The 25,045-nt window shown below is 40.5% G+C and overlaps 1 protein-coding gene and 1 non-coding gene across 2 annotated transcripts; both read right to left on the bottom strand.

Moving 5' to 3' along the window:
* Positions 1-4,347: 4,347 nt before the first annotated feature.
* LOC5576345 (cyclin-L2) lies at positions 4,348-23,483 on the bottom strand. Its single transcript, XM_001656033.2, has 4 exons — positions 22,905-23,483; positions 17,759-17,943; positions 6,614-7,576; positions 4,348-5,103 (listed from the first exon to the last, which is right to left on the bottom strand). The coding sequence occupies exons 1-4, from the start codon at positions 23,208-23,210 to the stop codon at positions 4,779-4,781; spliced, it is 1,779 nt and encodes a 592-aa protein (XP_001656083.2). The 5' UTR covers positions 23,211-23,483; the 3' UTR covers positions 4,348-4,778.
* Positions 5,596-5,667, bottom strand: Trnaa-agc. The gene has a single exon. It is a non-coding gene; the product is annotated as a tRNA-Ala (tRNA).
* Positions 23,484-25,045: the final 1,562 nt, after the last annotated feature.

The following is a 25,045-nucleotide window of genomic DNA, read 5'->3' as shown; positions in this document are numbered from 1 at the left end:
TGCCCAACGGCCCCCTTTGATTTTGCTGGGCAACGGTTTGAAACGGAAAACACGTTACGAAACGTTTCCCAGCAAAATCAAAGGGGTCCGTTGGGCACACTAAACAAAGGCTGCAAGTGCCCTATAGGAGAGCTCTCTTCGTCGCGATTACTCGTAAATGGGTACCTGTCGGAATCATTCCCCATCCAACGATCGGTTCGCCAGGGAGATCCAATCTCCATGCATCTATTTGTCATCTATATTCAGCCTCTGATCAAACGGCTAGAGGAGATAGGTGGACCCGATCTTGTGGTGGCTTATGCGGATGATATATCTGTAATCTCCACTAGCAAAGTGAGACTAGAGCGTATGAGAGAGACTTTCCACCGATTTGAGCGTGTGTCTGGGGCCAAGCTGAGCTTGACCAAATCGTCGTCAATATCTGTGGGATACACAGATGATATGCCACTCACTGTACCGTGGTTAAAAAACGAATACAGCGTTCGTATCTTGGGAGTGACTTTTGTTAATTCCATACGCCTGATGAACAAGCTAAATTGGGATGAGATTGTGGGAAAATTCACTCGCCTGGTTTACCTGCATATTCCACGTACTCTCACGCTGCATCAGAAGATCATTTTGCTAAACACGTTCATCACATCGAAGGTGTGGTATATTGCGTCCGTACTTTCACCGAGTGCAGCACATAAGGCAAAGATAACGGCGACGATGGGAAATTTCCTGTGGCGTGGCATCCAAGCAAGGGTCCCTATGCATCAGCTTGCTCGCTGCAGAGAAGCTGGGGGCTTGAAATTACATTTGCCTGCAATGAAATGTAGAGCTCTTCTCCTGAACCGTCATGTGCGCGACATTGACTCCCTTCCATTTTACAAATCCTTTTTCAACCAAAACAATCCTAACCCACCCTCAGACTGTCCTTGCCTAAAACTCATCCTTAATGATTTTCCCTTACTCCCTCCTTTGGTCCAAGAAAACCCCTCCGCCAACGGTATACATAGTGTTTATCTGGAGGAGACTGATGAGCCAAAAATATCGCGAGAGCACCCAGAAGCAAACTGGCGTAAAATTTGGGCAAACATTTCGGTGCGTCAGTTGAATTCTGCTCAACGTAGTTTGCTTTATTTACTGATAAACGCCAAACTCGAGCATCGGCGACTCTGGTTTCGCATGAACAGGACTGATGGAGAAAATTGCCTGCACTGCAACTGTGCACTTGAAACGCTGGAACATAAACTCAGCGAATGCGTACGCGTCGAAGCATCGTGGAGATTATTGCAGCGAAATATAACAACTCTTCTGAATGGATGGCGTATACTAACCATAGATGACCTGTTGCGACCCCAGCTGGATGGAGTTGCTAAATGGAAGAGAACACGTATTCTTAAAATGTTTCAACAATATGTCTTCTTTATTATGGAATGTAATGATGCTATAGACCTAGTTCCACTTGAAATTGAAATTCAACATGCCTTAATGATTATAATGTAATTATTTTTTTTACGTACTAATAAACACATTTTATCAATTAAAAAAAAAAAAAAAATGGAGTGCCCTTTTTTGTCTGCCTTACGAATTGTCCTACGCTTATTCGAAGCTGCTTCATAGTAACGGGAAATCCCGCTCGGGCGAGAGAAGTAACCGAATTGACAATTTTAGATTCTTCGTGTTCTGTCAACACGGACTCTTTGCCTGGTTTGGAACCGACTGGATATTTCTCTCGTAGTTTGTCTCGAAGCGTTCCAGCGGGTATTCCATGCTGTATCGCCGCTTGACGGATGGATATCCCGCGTCGAGCAACCATCAATGCATTTTTCAAATCATTTTCGGAGTATGCTTTTCTTTTTCGAATCGAAGCCATTCTAAAAAGAGATAAATAAAAACAAAGATTTACGAGCGGTGATTGGAGGCATCTGGTTCCAAAGGGGCACCATTTGCCATACTAATTAGCACTTTTTCCGTATAAAATAATTGAATTATCCAGATAAAAACACTTCAAATGAACAGTACGTACCTAGATTATGATCGTTGATGGAAACTTTAAGATCAAATCGACGAAGTAATGCTTATTTTAGCTTAAGGCGAAGTAGGCCGTCATTGAAATTTGTACGCGCCGTTGATGATTGTTGTTAATCCATCTCACGATTTCGAATAAAAGAAAATCAGTTGGTTTGGCACTGACACAGCTGAAAAAGTATCAGCATACTTTATGCATGTTAGCGCGTACAGTGATACTTTTTCAAGTTAATACAAACTATCAAGATTGAGTTTTATCACTTTGAAATGCAAGCTGAAAAGTCATCATTGTTGCCAAAACGAATGACGGGCTACTTAGCCTTAAATTCACGGAGACCACTTTTGATCGGCCATAATAACAATAACAAAACAGTGACAATCATTGCGGTGCACCGCAAGAAATATTTTTTTGTGAAAACAAGGTGATGTAGGGAAAGTGTACCGGTTATGGCCATAGTGGTTCCCTATTTGGCCATATGCAAAATTTGGATAACTTTTACATTTTAAATCTTTTTGAATGTTTTATTATTATTATTTATCTTTATTAGAGTGGCTTTTCGCCCTTGGCGAGTTCACCACTTTGAATGTTTTAACATCAAGATATATCCTTTATTAAACTGCTAAAACACAAAAAACTTCTCAAAATGTGAAGGCGTTCAGGATATTACGTTTGGCGAAATAGGGAACCACTATGGCCATAACTGGTACACCTACCCTAAACACTGGAATTTTTTCTCAATTTAAAGTTTTTACATGTTGCAACTTATTCGGTTAAATTTTGTATCAAATATATACAGTATTCCGATGATGTGATTAAGATTGGGATATCATGAGCGGTGAATGGGGCATGAGCGGTGAATGGCGTCCTTACGGTACCTGCCTTCAACGCTGATTGCGCTCCTTCATAACAGCTTCGCTTGACCGCTTCGTCGATTAACTTTATCGCCACAAGATCAAACGTTAGATCGGCGCCCGAAAGGCTTTGCAGAGCCGTTGTTAAAGGGTTTAAGGAATCCGGCATGCTTCTGAAAACCATCGCAACTTGCAAATTTGCGTCTAGTACCTAGCCAGCCATCGAAAGCTTCTATATCAAATCTTGTGCTGGAATGGAAACCTTCGACGTCAGCGTTGTGCGCTCGAAATCTCTCCTCAGGCTCTCCCAGGCTTCCTTCGACGTGGTTGTGTCGTGGATCAGCTTCCGTTGGCTATCGTCAAACATCGTCATTTATGTAGAAAATCAAGGCTACCTTGTGTTAAATATAGGTTTCAAGTTCTTCAGGTTGCTAATCATCGGCATCGTTTCATTGTCAACTCGCTCCCATTTGATTAGCATTACCTAGTTGTTTCACGTTACCCGAGGTGAAAGCAACTCGTCTCGACTCACACGCCGCGCAGAATAAACACAAGTGATTTTTTAAACAATTTATTAAATAACCATTCCAAAAAATACTCCTGGAATCTCTAAATAAGTTGCTCTAGAGATTTTCCTAAAAAATATGTAGTAAATCTATATAAGCATTCATCCTACGATTCCTTCAAAAAACATCCAGTGATTCTGCCGAATTTTCTATGGATTTCTTTTCCAAATTTCTCCGAAAATTCTTTCAATAATTATTCTATAAATTCCTTCCAAGCTTCCGCAAATAGTTCTCCGCAGGTTTTTCAAGGTACTACTTGTATTTCTTCAAAGAAATTTATGCGGAAAGAAATCCCCCAAGAATATTCTCAATGAACCTCACATTTTTATGGGAATTCCTCAGGGATGTCCCAAGAATTTTTTCATTATTCGTCCAAATATTTCTCCAGAAATTCTAACATTCGTGCCTATTCTGCGCGGCGTGTGAGGTGACACGAGTCGAATGAGGTGACAATTGTCGACTCGCTCCCATTTGAATAACATTAGTCGTCTCACGTCACTCGCCGTGAGAGCGATTCGTTTCGACTCACACGCCGCGCAGAATAAGCACGATTACTACATGTTGGTCGGTAGGCCTAACTGAGCGCGACAGCATCCAAAGGAACGATAGAGGATATTTATATAAGTGTTGTATGAAGCATCTGCTTACGGTGGACAATTGTGCTTATTCTGCGCGGCGTGTGAGTCGAGACGAGTCGCTCTCACCGCGAGTGACGTGAGACGACTAATGTTAATCAAATGGGATCGAGTCGACAATTAATGTACACGAATAATGTACTGTTGGCTTCAGAAAAAACAGTGCGATCAGTACAGATTCGTACGATCGGTAGTCTTATAAGACACGACACGTTTAGCGTTGCAAGGGTAGTTCGTACAACAATCTATTAGGATTTCTTTCAAAATAAGTACTCTTTCGATCGCATTTTAAGTTTCTTTTTTATTATTTTTTTTTCATTTGCTCTATTCTCAGTGTAAAGTGAAGAAATTTATACACATGCCCTACTGGCATAGTTGTCTTTTCTTGAAGCAAATCAGAAAATTCAATTGAAGAAATCCGAAACGAATTCGTCGCTTCAGCGTAAATTCCATTTTAAGATGTTGAATTGAATGCAATTTATTTTAAACAAACAAATTAAAGCTCAACCTGTGATCATATCATATCAAGTTACCAAATCAATTATTCGTCTGATATCTATTTCACATACAACGCATAATGCTCGTTCATATTCTAATCATCACTGTGTAACTCTTTCCGAAACAATCAGTAACTAAAAATCCTCTTTAAAATGGCATTTCCACAACTTGAAGTATAAAAAAACGACACCCAACCGACCACAGTAACACAGCCTTATCTCCTGCGATCCCGATCCCGGTCGTGCTTTGAAGATCGATGCCTATCGTTACTGCTGCTAGTAGTGTGTCGGTTACTGCTACTACTGTATTTGTCCCGTTTGTCCCCGTTTCCGTAGCTGCCGCCGCCACCGCCACCGCGGTGGTCCTTCCGATAGTCGTCCCGGTCGTAACCGCCCTTGTCACGGTTGCGATCGCGATCGCGATTCCGATCTCGATCCTTATCCCGATCGCCCTTGGACGAGCGATCCCGATCGCTTCCGTTGATGTACCGACTGTCACGGCTGTCGCGATCATCTCGACGGCGATCGTATTTCTTTTCGCTGAAATAGAAAATTAAGAAGAAAAAAAATAGATCATTGGTCAGACATGTCGAAAACAGGGTGGTCTTTAAAATAAAAAGAGACCTTATGCTTGAAAAAAAACGAGATCGATAGGAAACCAAAAAGAGGCCATACAGAAATCAAGAAGACAAAAATAACGTAAACAGGAATCAAAACATTTAAGTTTTCGTTTTTGTTTCAGGAATTCCGGTCACACATGATATAATTATTATTTTTAAACATTTGGGAATTACAAGTATTAATGCTCGTATTATTGTATGGATTTTTTCAAGATTTTTTTCCAGGAATTTCTACAGAAATTAATTGAGGTATTTGCTCACTGAATTCATTTATTGCTTCTTTAACGGCCTTCTTAAATAATTCCTTCAAGAAATTAGCTCAAGATACCCTCGAGAATTCAACCTGAACTAATTAACTCATTACGCGTGGTAAAGATGGACAAATTATGGGTGAAATTATGAAAAAATCCACGTGCTCGGCTGGGATTCGAACCCAGGACTCTTGTATGCTAGACGAGCGCTTTACCAACTAAGCTACCGAGCCATTTGGTGACCCAATAACTGAGTTGGTTACAAGTTTAGAATTCAAATCCCTACAGACCACGCGGACCTCTTTCATAACCCATATCCATCCATCTCATGCGAGAAGAGCGAGTGCGATTTATTTCTAGCATACAAGAGTCCTGGGTTCGAATCCCAGCCGAGCACGTGGATTTTTTTCATAATTTCACCCATAATTTGTCCATCTTTACCACGCGTAATGAGTTAATTAATTTAATAACCATGCGGATTGGATTACCGAACAGCTCAATATAAGCGTCAATTCCAACCTGAATGTTTTAAGTATAATCCCATTAATTACTCCAGAGACTCTACCGTGAGTTTTTTTAGGGATTCCTCCAAAGATTATTTCACAAATTTCGCAAGAAAATCCTGAAGTTCATCTAATGATTATTGAATCGACTTCGCTAGGATTTCGTCCAAGATATTCGTTTAGAACATTTTTAAGAATTGGCGTTCAGATTCCTTTCAAAATTTCAACCAAGAATTTCTGAGAGTACCTTAAATTTCTCCAGATATTTTTTTTAGAAAGCCCAATAGAGAGAGATAGCCAAATAGATTTCTTCATAAATTCTAGAACACATTCTGGGGATTTTCTTGCTAGAACTGCAGGTAAATTTTGAAGCTCTGCTAGTTACTACTGGAAAAATAGTTAGAAAACTAGAATAGGCGGAAAAATTTCTGAACAAAATCCTGGAAAACGTTTCCGAGTAATGCTTGTGGAAATTTCTGCTTAGGTATTTCCGCGTATTTCTAATCAAAATATAGTGAATTATAGTTATAGTGAATAGGAGAAGGAAAATAGTTACTTTGGAGATTGTTTTAATTTAAAAGAGACCTTCCAATGAAAATAAAGACTAGAAAATATAGATCAAGTCGCTCTAATGAGACTTGCTACCAGCCCTGCGAAAGTAGAAGAACAAACTCACCTCTTTTTGTACTTTGGTGGTGAATCGGGAGTAACCGAGCGGGAGCGCGAGTAGTGTTTCGACTTCTTTTTACCGGACGTCTTCAGCGGGGTTCGCGATCGATGACGGGTCTTTTTGCCTTTTCGTGAACCACTTTTATCGGTGTAGTGCGACGGTGAGTGTGAAGTCGGAAAAGATCGCGATCGAGACCGCGATCGCGACGGTGTTCTCGACCGAGGAGAACGAGATTTCGAACGCGACGATCTAGATGGTGAGCGGGAACGGGAACGAGACGGCGAACGCGAGCGAGAGTGCGATCTTGATCGGGATCGTGGCGATCGGGAGCGTGATCGCGATTTTGAGTGTGACTTTTTGCTGTCTTTGTCGGTGTTGTTGTTACCATTGTTGTCGCCACCGGCTGTAACGGGGAGAGCTCGTGAGATGAAACCACCCCAAGCATTGTGGGACCCATTGTTACGATCGACGGTGATCACTGTGGGCGGTGTGTTCGTGTCCGTTCGATCCTTCTTTTTCTGATCCTGGTATTTCTTCTTGAGACTATCTACAGCTTCTTCCAAAGTTTCAGCATTTGGTTTAGATCTTTTGTACAGAGCCATTATTCTATAGCAAACATCCAACATATCTTCCTCGCTAACCCGAAATATTAGGAACCACGAAGGGTTGTTAGGCAAAGGAATGTTCAGCTTTCGGGCTGTCAGATAGATGCAGGCGCAAGCGATTGTCTCTGGTTGGTAACGTACGAAAACATCCGTTCGGAACGAATCGTTCATAAAATTCCACGCCATCTGCATCATGTTTTGATGCTTCTCCAGCTCCAGGTACTTCAGGTACATGACAATCAGCTTATGAGGATGCTTCACGTGCACGCAGAATCCCAGCTCTTTGAGAACTCGTCTTTCCGCTTTTATCACCTGTGACTTCAGATTAATGTAGTGCTGATCCAGGATCATCGGTATCAGGGGCCTGGACCGAACGGGTAAAAGGAACGAGAAAGAAAAAGAAGAAAAAAATCATATAGGCTTACGCTGCCCTGGTGCTCTCTGTCTCTCGCTTTTGGGTTGCTTGATTCCCCCTGAACGCACGCACGCTTGTTTCCTCAAGATTCTCTCTGGACAGTCCCGGACGTGTTGCCACGGTGAACCCACCCCTGTGATGAAAACGCAGACACGTTCACTGCACGAGGATCCAGGCGTGTGCCACCAAGCGGGATGTGCAAATAGCTTAGACGTAGTTAAAAATGTATTGTGCAAAACTGATCCGTAAGGCTGAAAAGAAATTAACATTAGGGTACACGTTAGGCGTCTTACCACTTCTGGCCTTGGTGGAAGTGCAACATCTGAAAAGAGAATTATTTCCATCGAATAACAGTGTACCATACTTCTCTACACTAGTGGGACGATAAGCCAAACCGATCAGGCAATGAAGACCATTTGGGATGACACCGATTCACGATCCTGTGGAAATAGTTATATGTATTAGGTATAATGATACAGGAACACATTTCATTAAGTTTAAGCACTTTTTCCCAGAAATTTTTCTTTTTTTTTCTCCTGCACGATTTGAAATAGGAAAAACATTAACATCTTATTTTAACGACAAGTTTCATTTCATGAAAAATATGAGCCAAGTGATACCTAACCATTTATCTGTACATTACAATCATTGTATAAGAGAGGCGTTAACAATTCGAATAGTTTTTCTGCTATCCTTAAATCAACTTTTACTATTCATGGTTTCAAAAGGGGTTTGCTTAGAGAACTTGAGAATTTTCAGGAAAATCAGGAATATGAATCCAATTAGAAAATTTCAAGCAGGGGTGTTTCCTTTAGCTTTCAACGGTCTTCTTATGCTAGAACTTCCTTAACCGAATTTCATCACAAATATTAATGTTAACATTTTGCTAGACCACTCATTTCGAGTATGGATTACAGCACGAAACATCACTACTCAATAGCAGAATATAACTGTCAGCGCAATATTAGTAATCAGGGCTGGTAGCAAGAATTGGTACCGAAAAAAGTTATTTTAATGACCAAATTTGAGAAATAAGTGACTAAAAAGTGACTTTCTATTTTCGAAAAAATGACGAAAAGTGACTTGAAAAGCAAGCCGTAATCAATTTTATTTCAATTCTAGTATACTGTTTTTCAATCAATATCAATCATGATAGGGAATATTCCATATGATCTTCTGCAGGTCTAGTTGAGTACCATATTTGGCATTTTTATTGTGTTTCCAAATTTACAAGATATCGCCTAGAGTTTTTTCAAACAGAGTAGTTTATATTTACGTAAATAATCCTTTTTAGTAGATTTTCAATATTTCAAAATTTTGTGTCTTTTATATTACCAAAGTATTTTGTATTGTAAATTTTAATAAGAATTTGGAACATTTGTAAAATTAGAATTTTTGTCATTTCACATTTCCATTTAAACTCCAGCTCTTCCTCCTAATAAGGTCAATATTTGTATGCATTAATCGATATTTCAAATAAAAAACGATGACAGAAGATCGAATTTGATTGGAATACTGCTTAAACCACGTCCTTTAAACGCCGGCAAAGGAAGAAATTTTCCATCAGTAAGTTTAATGGAAGGTATTCACATTCTAAGACTTCCTCGTAAAATAACGACAAGTAATATTAAATCTGTTTTTTTAAAAGAAAAACCACGAACGAAAAAAAATATAAACTTAAAAAATTTCATATTTTTTGTGATTTTTTTTTTAAATCCACGAGGAATTTCTAAAAATAACCTAGTGTAATTTCTGATGAAATTTGTGTGAGTTATAATGATGAATACCTACAAGGATAACTGATAGAACTTTCGAATTCTTGATGAATATATTTCTTGATAGATGGCTATGATAATAAAAGCATATTAATCCATCAATGGTCGGAGCAATAACTGTAATAATTGCTGTAGTATTAACTAGTGTGGAACCTTGAATGAAATTTTAAAGAATCTATGCAAGTCTGGAAACTGTATTTGAAAAAATATCAGTGAAGTGTTTGAGCCGCAGTACAAATATTTTGAAGAAATGCTGGAGAAATTTCTAGCTTGAGGAATCTAATGAGGAATCCCAGATGCAATTCATCGAGCAATTCTTGGAAAAGATTTTATTCAATTATACCTTAAGTAAGTTTTGAGAAATTCCGGAGAGTAATTATGGATGAATTTTTGAGAGAATTCTTATAAAAATGCCTGGATTAAATGAAAAATTAAATGAAATTATTGTAGGGTTTCTTGTAAAAATGTCAATTTTTTTTCGAAGACTCTATAATAAAACTTTGGGGAAAAACTTCTGTAGGGCATGCGGGAAGAATCCAAGAAGTACCGATTGAAGAAATCTGTGAAACAATCAGTGATCTGGAGGAAATACTGAGATTTTTTCTTCAGAGTAATCTCTGTGAAAATTATGGAGGTAGTAGCGTAGGAATACTCTAAAATTTTAAGTATAAAATTGAGAAGAAATTCCTCTGGTCTTTATGTTGAAAAATTGCTAGTGGCATTCCTGGTGGAGTTCTTGAATGTATTCCAGAAGGAATCTCTGGATAAATAGTTACGTTATAGTCTCTGAAAGTTTCTCTGGAGCCTCTAGAATGTTGCACCAGAATTCATTGCAAGCAGATTAACCATATATTTCCGACGACTTTAATCGACAGTTTCTTTATGAAAAAGCGTTTTTATAAAAAGTAATTCAAAAAACAATATTTCAAGGGGTCTATTTTTTCAAAATCAGTTTAAAATTTGTTGGTTGTTTTACTATAGTAAACTGATTGCTGACCAATAGTTTTACTATTCAAAAAGTTAGTTGACTTTTGGATTAATTTGATAAGTATAGAATCATAATCTACTGTTAACTCTCCCTTACTCGATATTTCGTATCTCCTTAGGGGCGGTCCATTTATTACGTAAGACAATTTTTGGGATTTTTCAACCCCCCCCCCATGGTATGACTTTTTGTATGAAAATAAAAAATAAATTGTATGGCGCGTAAGAAATCTCAAACCCCCCCTCCCCCCATAATCTCTTACGTAATTAATGGACGGCCCCTTATCGAGTTAGAGAATCACAGTAAGTGGTTTTCATGGCTACTGCGATGGTCCCTCGGATCGCATTTGCACTGGTTTTGTGTTCCATAATTCGATACCTCCCTTACTCGATGACCCCTTCAATATCGAGTTATGGAGAGTTGACTGTAGAAACTAATGCATAGTATTCCTCTGGTTCGGTTTGCCTCAAATTCGTCAACAATAATTGAGCTCTGGAGCTACCATGGGAAACAGACTTCCTCGGTTATGGCAAAAAAGTAACTTTAGATACCATATTGATTATAATGTCTTTAGATACCTTAACTAAAAATAAACACTTTTTAGAGATATGCATTGAAATAGTATCCAAGCCTTTAAAAAAGATCTGCTTACCTGAAAATATACTATTTTTACTAGCTTTAATCTTTTTCTACAAATATTATTTATTTCATATGCTCATGAAAGATACCCAACTAGAACTGGGAATCGTATTTGCCTTTCCCATTTTAGCAATCCTAAGTCCTACTTCCTTATTTAAACAAGTAATTCGGAATATTAAAAATAACTTAAAGTGAATTAAATGAATACCTCAAGTTGTAACAGCGGCGCAGCCGAAATCTTTCCTGATTGAAGAAATGTTGTGTTACAAAAAGGACATATTCTGAAATAATAATTACTGGTTCGAGGTTTTTTCCTGCGTATAGCCGAAATCCTCTGATAATTCCAGGTTTTTTTCCAGGTTGAATAAAATTCCCTGATAATTCCAGGTTTTCCTGGATTTTTCAGGTAGTAGACACCCTGCCTACTTAAAACTTAGCCTAAATTAAGAATTTTCTCCCGAAAAATTAGCTCAAAATAGTTGAAAAAAGTGACTTTTTGACGAAAAAAGTAACTTTAGTTGAAATGGCTTAAAAAAAGAGACTTTAAAGTGACTGGCCTCAAAAAAGTGACCAAGTCACTAAAAAGTGACTCGCTACCAGCCTTGAATATTAGCCAAAATACCAAAACTGTAGAAAGTTTTTACATTGCTATACGTAAATTATTCGAAAACTGAGCAGAGCACAAGGCATGAAACTTCGAATAATACCCTAGCATTACTTCCTTGCTTGCATAGATAAGTAACCATGGGATTGCAAAGGCGACAGTTCCCGCGGGGATCAATAGCGGCACTTCAGGATTGAACATACTCCTGAACATCACCAGAGTTCGGCAACATGTTCTAGGGCAGTGTGCTGCCTTTGCCTCTTTTTTTAACTGCTCAGAAAAAGCGAGGCGGTTCCATCCGCAGATGAGTTTCTGTCAAGCCTGAGGAAAAGTCATAAGAGATGATTCATAAAATCAAACATCAAGCGGAAAGCGAAGAGGAGGGTTCTGGACCCATCACAAACCGGTTGAGGGAACCTTTGCCTATCTAATCTTCGACTTTCTATGCTATCTCCAGAGCTCCATCTATTTTTCCGTATAGAAATTAATCAAACCATTTTTTGGTAATGAAATAGTAGATCCGACTTGTGAGAAAAAAAAAGATTGTTGAAAGAGAGCAAAAGAGAGCAATCCATAGGCAACTAACATAAGGGATGGTTCAAATATTACGTAACGCAACAGGGGGAGGGAGGGGGTCTTGTATAGTGTTACGATCCATACAAAAATTTAAAATTTTCCATACAAAAGCTGTTACGTGGGGGAGGTGGGGGTCTGAAATTGACAAATTTTGACAAAACCCTAAGATGTGCTTGGCGACGAACTTCAAGTTTGATCTCTGACTGCAGCAGCGACTATCTAATCGGCAGCTACTGACTGGCAGCTAATAGCTGGTGACTTTAATACATGGGCTGTGGACCGAAGTGGCCTACTATTGTTGGAATCCCTGGCCGCGTTAAATGTAGAGCTGGATACGATGAGTACCTTCCGCAGAAGATCTGTGACATCGGATCTACCACAAAAGGGCGGATCACAAGAATTTCAAAAAAATTGTTTTTATCATCGATTATAAACAGAAAAATTGGGACGGGGTTGGGGATCTAATAGCTACCGCTTCTGCTTCGTAAGCAGAAGGTCATGGGTTCAATCCCAGTCCCGACCCTTTCCTCGTACTTTGTAGTCGTACCTTCCACTTGCTTCTATCGTCCAATCGTAATCAATCACAGTTCATAGCATTTGCTAGAACCAGAGACGAAAAAAAAAACGTTTCTCTACACTTCTTCCATCATTATAGCACGCCTTTCCTTACAGCAAGCCTCTCTGCCATAAAAGTTACCGACCCAACACCCTTCCCGCATGAACTGGCGTAGACGCAGTGCACATTGGTCCAGGAAGCTAATTTAAGCGATCGATTCTGAATCGAACTGCCGTTCTGAACGGTCGTGTTTTTGGGTTGCTAACACAAGTTCGAATTCATTCGTGTGCGAAGTGCACCTCTCCGCGATTTCCCGTTCCCGCGACTGCTCCTCGGCGCTAGCCTACCTGCTTGGTGTGGCTAACGAGAAAGCCTCCCTGCAGCAAGCAGCAGCAGTCCAGCCGCAGCTCATAGTGATGGGTCGCAATCGAAAACAGGATTCCGCTTCGCTCTCTGCCCCGCTGGCCGCCAACGGGCAGACAAGCGCGCCGAAACGCGCATGGAATGAGGATGCCAACCCGGCGGCATACAGCAGGTTGCTAGCAAACAACCAGTTTGCCTCCCTGCCTGTGGATGAAGCCCCCCAGAGCGTAAAAGTCCCCCCCCCCTGTTCACCGCGTCGAAAGACATCTCGGCTCTGCGGTCCGAGCTAGCGGCCCTTAACATCAGGCAGCTGTTCAAGCTGTGCCACACCGGCACAAAGATCATGTGCGCTTCCGGCGTCGATTTCGACAAGGCCGGCAAGCTACTGAAGGCAAAGGGGGTGGAATTTTACACCCACGATGCCCCCGGTAGCAAGCCGATGAAAGTTCTCGTCCGTGAGCTACCGTAATACACCCCGGAGGCCATCGTCGACAAGATGAAGGCGGCAGGACTGAACTGGCAACTGCCTCGCGCTCGGTCACGGGACACGAAACTGCCACATGAAGCCCCCTGGGGAAACCCCCGGTGAAACAGGAAAGGCCTAATCCTACAACACTACACCATCCTGAGCCCGGATTCACCCACCCGCCTGAGTCGGTCCGGGGCCCACTCAACCATCGATGTCTTCCTGACCAACATGGCCGGCAACATCTCTCAACCGGTCGTTCATCAGGACCTCTACCCGGTGGTGGCAGAAGTTGGTACCCTGGTCAACCGGCACAACTACCGCCGTGTCGACTGGGGCCAATTCCAGCGGTGTGTCGACGCCAATATCCGGTACAAGGCTCCTCTGACGTCCGCAGAAGACATCGACCGGCATCTGCAAAGCGTCAAAGAGGCCATCTCCGTGGCCCGAGAACAGCATGTGCCAGCATCTGGTCAGGTGAGCAACACCCTTTTTATCGATCGTGTTACCTAGGATCTCATTCGTTTACGGAACACCAAACGCAGGCAGTACCAACGCACTGGTCTGCCTGCATTTAAAAGCGAAGTTAATCGCATATCCAAAATTGTCAAGGCCAGAATGGTGGACCTTAGGAACGAAGACTTTTCCAAAAAGATCCGCTCTCTCCCAGATTGTGCTAGGCCATTCTGGAAGATGACCAAAATTCTTAAAACCAAACCCAGACCAATTCCACCGTTGATCCCATTAGACAACACCGACTCTAAGGATCGCATGTTAACCCCTGCGAAGAAGGCTGCTGAGAAAGGTCGGCATTTCGTCAGCTCCCACAATCTAGGGCTAGACATTCCTAGCCCACACGAAGCAGCTGTTTCCGAACACGCAGCTAACCTACACCGATCTCCCAACGAATTCTCGGAGGAGTTGGAGATCACTGCTGACGAACTGCTGGCCTATCTCAAAACATCCAAAAACATGAAAGGCCCCAGGTTTCGACAACATCCTGAACTTGGAGCTCAAGCAACTGAGTCTCCAGTTCTACCAACATCTGGCCCTGATTTTCAATCAGTGTCCCCAACTTAGCTACTTCCCCTCGTCGTGGAAGTCAGCAAAAGTTATTCCCATCAGGAAAACTGGGAAGGATCCTTCCTCCCCCAAAAGCTATCGGCCCATCAGCCTTTTCTCAGGGTTATCAAAGCTTTTCGAAAAAGCGATCAACAGACGGCTGCTTTCGGCAGCCGATCAAAACAACATCTTACTCGAGGAACAGTTTGACTTTCGACGCGGTCGTTCAACCGTGCACCATCTGGCTCGAATAACCAACATCCTCAGGCGGAACAAGTCCCTCGCCAAATCCTCCGCCATGGCGTTGCTCGATGTTGAAAAAGCATTCGACAACGTCTGGCATGACGGCCTGGTGTACAAGCTGCACCGATACAATCTTCCCACCCAGGGTTGTTATTAGTCGCCGGATTCGACAGACTTTCAGTGACGGTGACGAAAAATAAATAGTTTTCGTCTCTACCTCAGCTCAGCGCAACCTACGACGCCCAACTACCAGCAACCAAGCACCTCGTCGCGACGAAAAATCTTTGCCGTTTCTCTCTGTCTGTGTTTTCGTTGAGCATGTTCAGCTTGAATGGAAAGGCAGACAACTAATCGGTGCCAATTTAAAGGCCGACCAAAAAAGGAACTCGCAAAAAAAAAAATCTGCGCGCTCCCGGAGTTGAACAAAAAACCTTTGGATTATCGGTAGCACGCGCCTACCGGCAGGGTTAACACAACTTCAAGAAAATGTATTTGCCCAATTGCTAACACAAGACACCTTGTCGACTAATGGTTCGTAGCTCAGACTCGCTTTGTCTGCAATACTCCACTGCACTGTGACGTCGCGCATCAATTTTGACAGGTACTGGTCCTGTTGTTTACAGTTTGGACTTAGTACTTTTTTCGAATCATTCTTAATTTCGTGAAAGTTTGCTGCGAAGAGAGGTCAAATCCACTGCAGATACCCACGGATCGTATTATTCTATCTTCCTACCGTGGAAAATCGTCACCATCAGCATGCTGGTGATAGAAATGCGAAGATGAAAAAATGATGGAAAAAACGATTAAGTTCGAAGCGTAAACAACAGGACCAGCAGCTGTCAAATAAGTGAGGTTAGGCTCGTCATATGCAGCGATCTATTGTGCGCTCGGTGACGATTAGAAGCTTATGTTGGTTCAGTGCGGAGGGGTGACGGGAAGAGTGACGAAAAATATTACTCGTGGACGTTTTGCGGCTTTGTTTCGTCGTGGTCTCCTTGTCAGTCATTGAAGACAAAGAAAATGACGATCTTTTACGCACTGAATATTTTTTTCAATTTTTCGTCATCGGTCAGTGACGAAACCGATGGTTACCTGTTCACCTCGGACATGCCTCAGCTCCCTGAAGGCGGCTCTCTATCATTGTTCGCTGACGACACCTACAGCGGCAGATTCACGAGAGTGTTAACATCTCGACACCAGAGAGGCCTGAATGTCTTGTCAGATTATTTGAACAGCTGGAAGATCTGTATCAACGCGGCGAAGACCCAGCTCATCCTCTTCCCCTATTCCAAATCCCCCAGACTTGTTCCGGCTGAGGATTGTAAAATCACCCTCGGTGGATCAACGGTGGAATGGTCTGATGTAGCCGACTACCTTGGTCTAATGTTAGACAGCAAGCTTCTCTTCAGACAGCAGGTTGACAAAACGGTCACCGGAAGCAACATCTTGCTAAAAGCACTATATCCATTGATCAACCGGAAGTCAACTCTGTCTTTCAAAAACAAGCTTGCTGTTTACAAACAGGGCATTCTTCCAGTCATCGAATATGGCGTACCAATCTGGGAGAGTTGCGCCAAAACCCATCATCTGAGGCTCCAGAGGACCCAGAATAAGTTCCTTTTATATTTTTCCTACAAAATGTGGATCAAAAGCTTTCGTTTGATGTAAAAAAAAAGTTCTTAATTCATCAATTATTTCGTATAATAAAAAATAGTTTCTCTCAGTAGTGCTACTATAGGAACAAAAGGTTTACTATAGGCGCAAGGGAGCTCAAATTTTAAGTAAAACTAATTATTTTGATCATTTTTGAACAAAATCAAGCTGTGTATGAATGGTGCTTAGATAAATAGCTCCTGACCTTCATGTCAAAAAATGGTTTGAAAAGATTTATAGCAGAACGGCCGTAAAAAGCCACTAGTGCGACTATAGGGGACTGTCCACTAAGGGAACACCGACCCTACAAAGTGTATTATCAAAGTGTTTCGACATATCTCACCATCATCCAAAGATGATCAAAGTGATCAGATGAGATAGTAATGCCTGCTTACAACTATATTTGTTGTACTATCGCACTTACCTTCATTACATTTATTCCACCAAAATCTCCGCTTCCTCCGCTGACCTCCGGAAATGGCAGCCTAAAAAAATCAACACATTACAACACGCTACAGACGTTTCAAACCTCATTTGATACAAGCATTTACTTATCGTCTGTTGTTTTACAAACACATTCGGTGTCCCGCTCTCGCTAGGCCGGTCCTTTCCTCATCCTGGTACTTGCCACTGCTCAAACGGATGCAAACAACGACCATTTTTTTAATGTGCTTTGCCGTGTACTGTTTACTAATTATTGATGTTGTATTGTGAGTGTACTATTGATTTATAGAGTAATGCTTTTTTTTATAACGATTGACATCGGTTTTCACCGAAACTAGAATTGAATAGTAAAAGAATTGCAGCACTCGGCTAGGGTACATTCAAAAAGTCTTTGGTCGTTGTTTTCCAGTCGCTTGTGCAGGACAAAAGCCAATCCACTCTCATCTCCGGAAGCGTTGCCCATCAAAAACGATGTCTTCGCTCCGTCAGTTTTACAGCGTTTTGTTCCGTTAGTTTTCTAACACTGAACACCGTAGTTCTGGTTTTCTTACATTTCATTTAAACTAAACTAATAATAACCGAGTTTTGCACAATACATTTTTGAAGGGGGTTTGGCTTTAGTTTTGTTTTGAGTAAGATTGCGTCTTACCTACAAAACTATAATTGAAATAGATTAATAAAGCGTGTTCGTTCAGGGGGGTTCGTCAAAGGGGTGACGCGTCGGATGCGAGCAGCTCGGGTTCCGAGTCGTCGCCGGATACTTACTTCTGTCCGCGGACCTGTTTGATGTGATGGAACACGTTGATGACGTCCCGGATGCGCCGAGGGGCTTCCTCGATCTTGGACGCCAAGCAAACGCAGCTCATCGCCGTCGCTTCCATACTGTGCCGTACGAAGGACTTTGAGTAGAAGAACCGCTGGAACAGTACCTGCCCGGTTGCCATGGCCACCTAATTGGTCGAACGGCGCGCCAACATCGCAGAACAAGAAACGTTGTGGAGAGATGCGGGGAAAGGGGAGCAAGATAGTAGGTTATTAGTTGTTCATTGATTTGAATGGAATAGTCTATCAGATGCAATAATACAAGTGGTACATTACGCATAACTTGAGAAGCTAACATTGAGGCTCATGATGCACAGAGCATAAGCTTTTATCCTGAAAACGTTCAATAGGTAATTCTTGAAAGATCATTAGGTTAACATTTTTGTTTCATCATTGAAACGTGACTTCCTATCCAAACACAGCTATTAATTCGCTATAACTTTAAAAGTTTGCTACAATAATTTTGCTATTGAATAATTAAGGGTTGAAAAGATTATCGATTCATCGATTTATCGATTTATCCAAAAATTCTTTGAAATTCTAAGTATCTACATAGTAAGCCAGAAAAAAGGTGTTGGCTCATTTTACTACAATTTATCGAGTTGAAACATCGACTTATGAGTTTCATACCGAAAGGAATCTTCATCAGTCTTCAAACTCCATGCTTGACAAATTTGACAGGATGTTTTCTAATTTTTCATAGGAAAGGTGTCAATAATTTCAAATCCGCGCCTAGAAATTCAAATCCGCCCGACGAGGAAAAATCCGCGCCACATATTATAAATTTTAATATAAAAATAAAGCAGATTCAAAAAGGGAGAACTACTATTCTTCATAGAATCCAACTTCTATTGGTCACTAAAAAGTTACTACATGCCATAATCTACTTTATATTGCTTTAACTCAGACTTAGAACAAACACATTCAAGTTCGCCTTATGAATATTTCAGATCACAAAGCTGAATTTTATCGAATTTGACCAAATTTCCTTTTTAGTATGAAAACCTGCAATTAGACAAAAAAAAACTTAATGTTATTCTTAATGTCTACTTTATGCAATTGTTACTGATATGCGGTTATGGATTGTTGAATAGTATTTAATAGAAACGAAATAAATTAAAAATTCCATAAAACACCCATTCACCCATTTGTGTTTATTTGAAAGTGAAATTTACAACTCTTGATGTAAAAATTTTATCCTTAGATTTCAAACTCAATGCTTAAAATGGCAGAAACCTACTTTATTTAAAAGTGATCCGTAATTGTGGCAAACGATAAGTTCATGGTCCTTATTAAGGATCACTAGTTGAAAATGCTAATATTTAGCATTTAAGGGAGCAGGATCCTTCATTGATTTAGATATTTTAAAAAGCAGTTTTTTTTGTTCAAAATCAAGAAAATTTACAGGAAAATGTGTTCACTATATTCTATTCTCCAAACGAAACACAGTGAACACATTTTCATCGAATAATTTTTATTTTTAAACAGAAAAACTGCTTTTGAAATTCCATTTTGACGATGACGGAGCAATTGTTATGCAATAACATTTGAATTTTATCACCTGTGGGAGTTTATGAATGCTGACGGCACTTCTCAAAGAAAACGGCTATATAATGATAGCTTTGTAACACCAACTCAAATTTGCCAAAAACTTCATTATTTTGCAGTAGAATGTCATAACTTTTACAAATGATAGAAGACAAATAGTATAACTTAGCTAAAATATGTATTGTGTCAACGTTTTGGGAGAGGGTTTGAGAATTCTTCAAGCTTGAAGGCTTTAAATCAACCATATAAATTCAATGTTTTCTTAGATTACTTTTTGACCAACCGCATCCTGGCAGAATGTTATGTTCAAAGCATAACAGCAATTGCAGCTTTGTATAAAAAGACGTCCACCCTGCTGAGCGAAATTTTCTGCAAATCGTTTATTCCAACCCGGTGCTAGGCAGCCATGTTTTCGTGGTCAGCATCAAACTCAAGAGTAACAACGTACATTGGCCTAATCATATAAGGGAATTTTATCTCCAATACTAAAATGTGTTTCTAGCTAATCACATCAACCCAAATTGACTTGCTGTATTGTAATCCAATAGTTTGTAACCGTTTATTTGTTCGCATAACTGTTGTTTCGCGGAAAAAGATTTTTTCGGAGAAAAAGATTTCGCCATCATCGATTGTTATTCCTCAAACGGTTATTTGTGTCAATGTTTGAGCTGTCAGTAAGAACCACTTCCCAGTGGGAACCAGAGATGTTTGCTCGTTATTTTTCAATGGGGTTGTATGGGCGGTGTCAGGAGGATGTTTTATTCATCTAGGTAAAATTTGATGAATCATCTGCTACCTCTAGCACTTCATTCCTTCAGATGTTGGCCATTGGTCGTAAACAAGTCAGTCTGGTTCGCACGTTGACGGTTACGTGACTCAGCTGTCTCCCCGCCTATCCGAACTTTCATTAAATAACAATGCCGACTGCAAAACAACGACAGTCGTCCACAGCTCTGCACTGTTTGTCCTCGTTTTTTGCGTTTGCCATTGAATTTCGTCAAAATCGTGAATAGGTATCATAATCAGCTCGGACACCCCGTGTTTCTGCGAAATTGCCACCCTCCCTTCGGTGCACAAGCACCGAGTGACGCACACACTAACACAACCACACGCACACACTGTTCACACATTTTCCTGTCACGCCAGGGCTGGTAGCGAAAAATCTCGAAAACTTATTCAAATAGACTCAAGTCAGAAAAGTAAACAAACTTACTTTATCAATCCTACGTGTTTCACAGACGAAATTCGTTTCGCTCTGAACCAACTCGATTGTTTCAGTTTTAGAACGTTTAATTTCAGAAATTACAAAACGGCGTAAGTAAGATTTTCAACTCTGGAACGATTAAAACCAAAGAGCTTCGTCCCATCAACATGTTGCACACATTAGAGAAAATTTTAGAACTTGTTATTAAAGGCCAGCTTTTAACGTACTTAAATAGTAACAACTTGCTAATACCGGAACAATCGGGATATCGGGAAGGTCATTTTCATTTCTGTGAAACCGCATTAAACTTGGTATTGGCGATCAAAAGTGAGGTTAGGTTGCGAAAGTTTTACAAATTGAAATGAATGTTTACGGTTCCCTGTGCTTTAAATTGCTAAAATCTTATCAGTTAATTGTTTGTGGTGATTTTTCCTCCAGTTTTCACTAAAAATTTTGATTAAAATGCACTAATCCCTATTCTAGAAGAGCGCCATCTACGCATTTAGCTTTGCGTTGGATCGCCAATTGGCTAAATGGAAAGAACATATGGAGCCAAAAGATACGATTTATTGCTGTTTTTTTGTATCGGATGCGCGCCTTTGAAACACTCTCTCGGCCCTTATTGTTAGAACAATCAGGCGTTTTGGAATTTCGTGTTCTGCATATAAATGGTTTGAAAACTATTTTAGTGACAGAACCCAAAGGACTGCTTTTAATAATTTTATTTCCAGTCCCGTTAAGAATAACCTTGGTGTGCCACAGGTAAGTGTATTAGGGTATATTTTATTCATTATGTACATTAATGACATGCGACGAGTCTTACGATTTTGTGACATTAATCTATTTGCTGATGATACCGTGATATTCGTCGCAGCTAAAACACAGAATATGCCGTATCATACTTGAATGCAGATTTACGTTCTGAGTAGATGGTTGAAACACAAATAATTGATATTGGATATAAGTAAGACTAAATTCATGATCATTTCGCGAAATCGAGTAAAATTTACTTTTACCTTAATGATAATGTCTCTGTGAAAATGGATGATGAGTCAATTGACCGCGTGTGCGATATTAAATATCTTGGCGTGATTATTGTTGACAAGTTAAAGTTTGACTCTCATATTGACAATGTCATCAAGAAAATAGCCAAAAAGTATGGAATTCTCTGTCGTTTGAAAAACGATTTGAATATTGCAAGTAAAATACAGTTGTATAAACCAATCATCTCTCCTCATCTAGCCCCTATATATTGTTTCTAGCAAATGAAATTCAAATATCCAATTTGCAACGTTTGCAGTATAATGCGTTTAATTTGAAGGTGTAGCAAGTTCACTTCCTCCTTTGTTTATCAGTTACCCTACAATGGTTATCATTGAAGCAAAGAATTGTGCATTTGACATATTTGTTTATTTTCAAAGTAGTAAAAGGATTGTTGCTTCGATATTTGTTTGATCGAATGGAAAATGAAAGTGATATTCATAGATATAATACTAGAAACGCAGATGTTATAAGAACACCTTACTTTTTAACCAGTGCTCCACACAATTCTTTGTTTTTTAATGGAATCAATGTCTTAAAATTGATGCCTATACACATCAAACGTGCAACAACGCTAACACAGTTCAAAAGACTATGTATTTCACACGTCAAAGCTGCCTTATGAACAGCTACTCTGATAAGTTTTTAGAATTAGACTAATTTTGTATCTTGACAATGTTTTCACTAACTGATATTTTGTGTGGACTACATTGTATTTTTTTATATTATTTGGGCACTATCAAAGCTCGCCTCGATAATGATGATGGATTTTTTATATTTTGACTTGGATCTCTTTTTTTGTCATTTTCTCCATGTCCCCATTTGGTAAGATGAGGCGATGTTAAAAATTACGCAAGATTTTATCGAAACAAAATTCCAGGTCTCCTGTCAATGGATTACCTGCTTTGCTCTTGTTCACAGTTGATCAACAGAAGTTTTCTCGTTTTATTTTGTATGGGGAAAGGCATCTAATTTCAAATTTCTCGTTAATGAAAGCATTAATCAAAAAAAATATTTGGTAGGCGTGATAGCCATCATTTTCATGTACAATCGGTACCAATATTTTTTCGAATATACAGTCATTGGCGCGATCCGGCAATAACAATGATCAAGGCTCTGTGAAAAGTAACCGTCACAAACACAGTGATTCGCTACCAGCCCTGCGTCACCTTACTCAACACGTTATTCAAGATGGCGTCCATCCTGATCAACCTTCAACCCTGATGAGCAAAAGAAAACGATTGCAAACGGATCGGATTTTACCCACACACTCCGTTGGGGAAGCACGATTCTTACCTGAGGCAGTTTCAGCAAGATACCGGCGGTCTGGATCAGCTCGCAGCCCAGTATTCGCAAATCGATTTCCGTTTCGCGATCCAATCCATCCGCTTGCGAGGGCGTCAAATCGAGTTTCGTCTCCGGGAGGAGACAGTTCTCCAGCGTTAGAACGATTTTTCCGTAGGAACGCTGCTGCTGCTGGGACTGTGACCCAGTCCCGGACGTAGAGGTCACCGTCTGCTGGGATGCCTTGGCGGCGGTGACCGAATCAGTCGTGGTCATTGTCACTGTTGCCGATCCAGGAGCCAGTTTTGCACTACTCATTTCCCTTTCCGCACTTTTATGGCGACGATTGCCACACACTTCAAAAGCTTGCAGCTTTTGGCACGGCCCAAAACACTATTTATCCACTGGTGGTGCAAATAATCAAAAATGCATCAAATTAAAACTTCTGAACACTATTTTTCCTTCCTTTGGCAAACAAAAGAGAGGATTCCCACTCGCGCCCGATCGAAAGGAAAATCCAAATTCGAACAACGCACAACACCTTGTTCGCGACGAACGACGGCCCAGCAAAAGTGAAAAGCGCACGACACGGAGGAAAATGTTTGAACGTTTTGAAGCGTGCCACAGTTGACTACTAGATGACAGAGCTGTCAAACAGAAAAAGAGACTACCTAGCACAGTCGAGGCTCCAAGAGGCGGTTGCACATAATACAAGGACAAACTCGCCGAAAATTTATCCTGCTCTTTACGAACGCTAATGGCTACCGCAAACTGGCTCGCTTTCTGGTAGGGATCAATCGAATATGAAGTACGGCTTGGATTCGTTCAATATAAAACGACCCAAGCCAAAAATTCATAAATTTATTGTCGCACCGCCACCAAACCGGATCGCGCCAGTGAGACTCGCGACGCGCCTCAACTCGCGCGATTTTGAAATCAGTTTTTTAGTGTGGCGCTGCATTCTTACGATTTTTATGAACATAGCACACTTTTCACATATTAGCTGCGACGCACGGGGCCCGAGAAAACAATAATTATAAATAAATGTTGGTCTTGATTTCTACCGGATACATAATACCTTATGAAACCGAAATTGGAAAACAAAAATAGTGTTCGCGGACACCTGGAATCAAACCAAGAACCGTGCGATCGATCCAGCTTTTTAAAAGCGCTAATGGCCAACGCGGATGGCCTCGCTTTCTAGCAAGGATAAATCGATTTGACGTTTGGCTTGGGTCGCTTTATTTTGAACGAACTTAAGCCAAACGTCTGATCCCTACCAGAAAGCGAGCCTGTTTGCGGCAGCCATTAGCGTTCGTAAAAAGATGGATAGGTTCGTGCGTACATCCCGCTCATATCGACGCCTTGATGTGGGATGATGCTAGAACGATACATAAAGCGTTTGTATTGCAATATACGTTCCATCCTTTATAAGGCAAAATGTATGAATTTCAGTGCGTGCATCAGAAAGTTTGCCAGTTTGTGACAACCATTACATTCGCAAAATGTTGGATACACAGAAACATAGACGTCAAACTGTCACCGATGTCCCCCTTTTTACGACCGATAGCGTCCTTATATGTTTAATATCTTGTTTTTATTTAACAACTCGAAGGAGCATGTTACGGCAACTACTTTAGCAATTTATCCCGCTCAAATGACGGCTATATCACATTTAAACTTTAATTTATGAATTGGGTCCTAAAATGTTGAATGAAATCTTGTTTTTATTTAATGACACGAAAGAGCATGTTACTGCAACTATACAGCAAAAAAAGTTGTTGAATATTACATCGAAACCGCTGCAACCAAGTCATTCCCTCGCTTGTGTTATATTACACAGCCCGACGTACTCGCGGGCTATTGGTGTAATAAACGCGACCGATGTAATTTTTCCGATGTAGTTGTTTCAACGTACCCAAGACGATGTAATCGATGCGATGTAATATTAGAGCCATGTAATCTAAGCGATTTGATCGAAAAAAAAACGATCGCAGATTCTGCTCAATGGTTGACTAAATTGCTTTTTATTCTTATTAGATCTTAAACCATATTTATGATTTAAAATCGACTTTTACCCATGCAGATTGGGTTATTAAGTGTTATAATTTTGGAATTCATGAAAGCAATTTAATCAACCATTGATGAGAACT

This window comes from Aedes aegypti, chromosome 1, assembly GCF_002204515.2.
Source record: "Aedes aegypti strain LVP_AGWG chromosome 1, AaegL5.0 Primary Assembly, whole genome shotgun sequence".
Taxonomy (NCBI): Eukaryota; Metazoa; Arthropoda; class Insecta; order Diptera; family Culicidae; genus Aedes; species Aedes aegypti.
The sequence above is the reverse complement of the archived record's forward strand: the minus strand, read 5'-3'. Positions and strand labels throughout refer to the sequence as shown.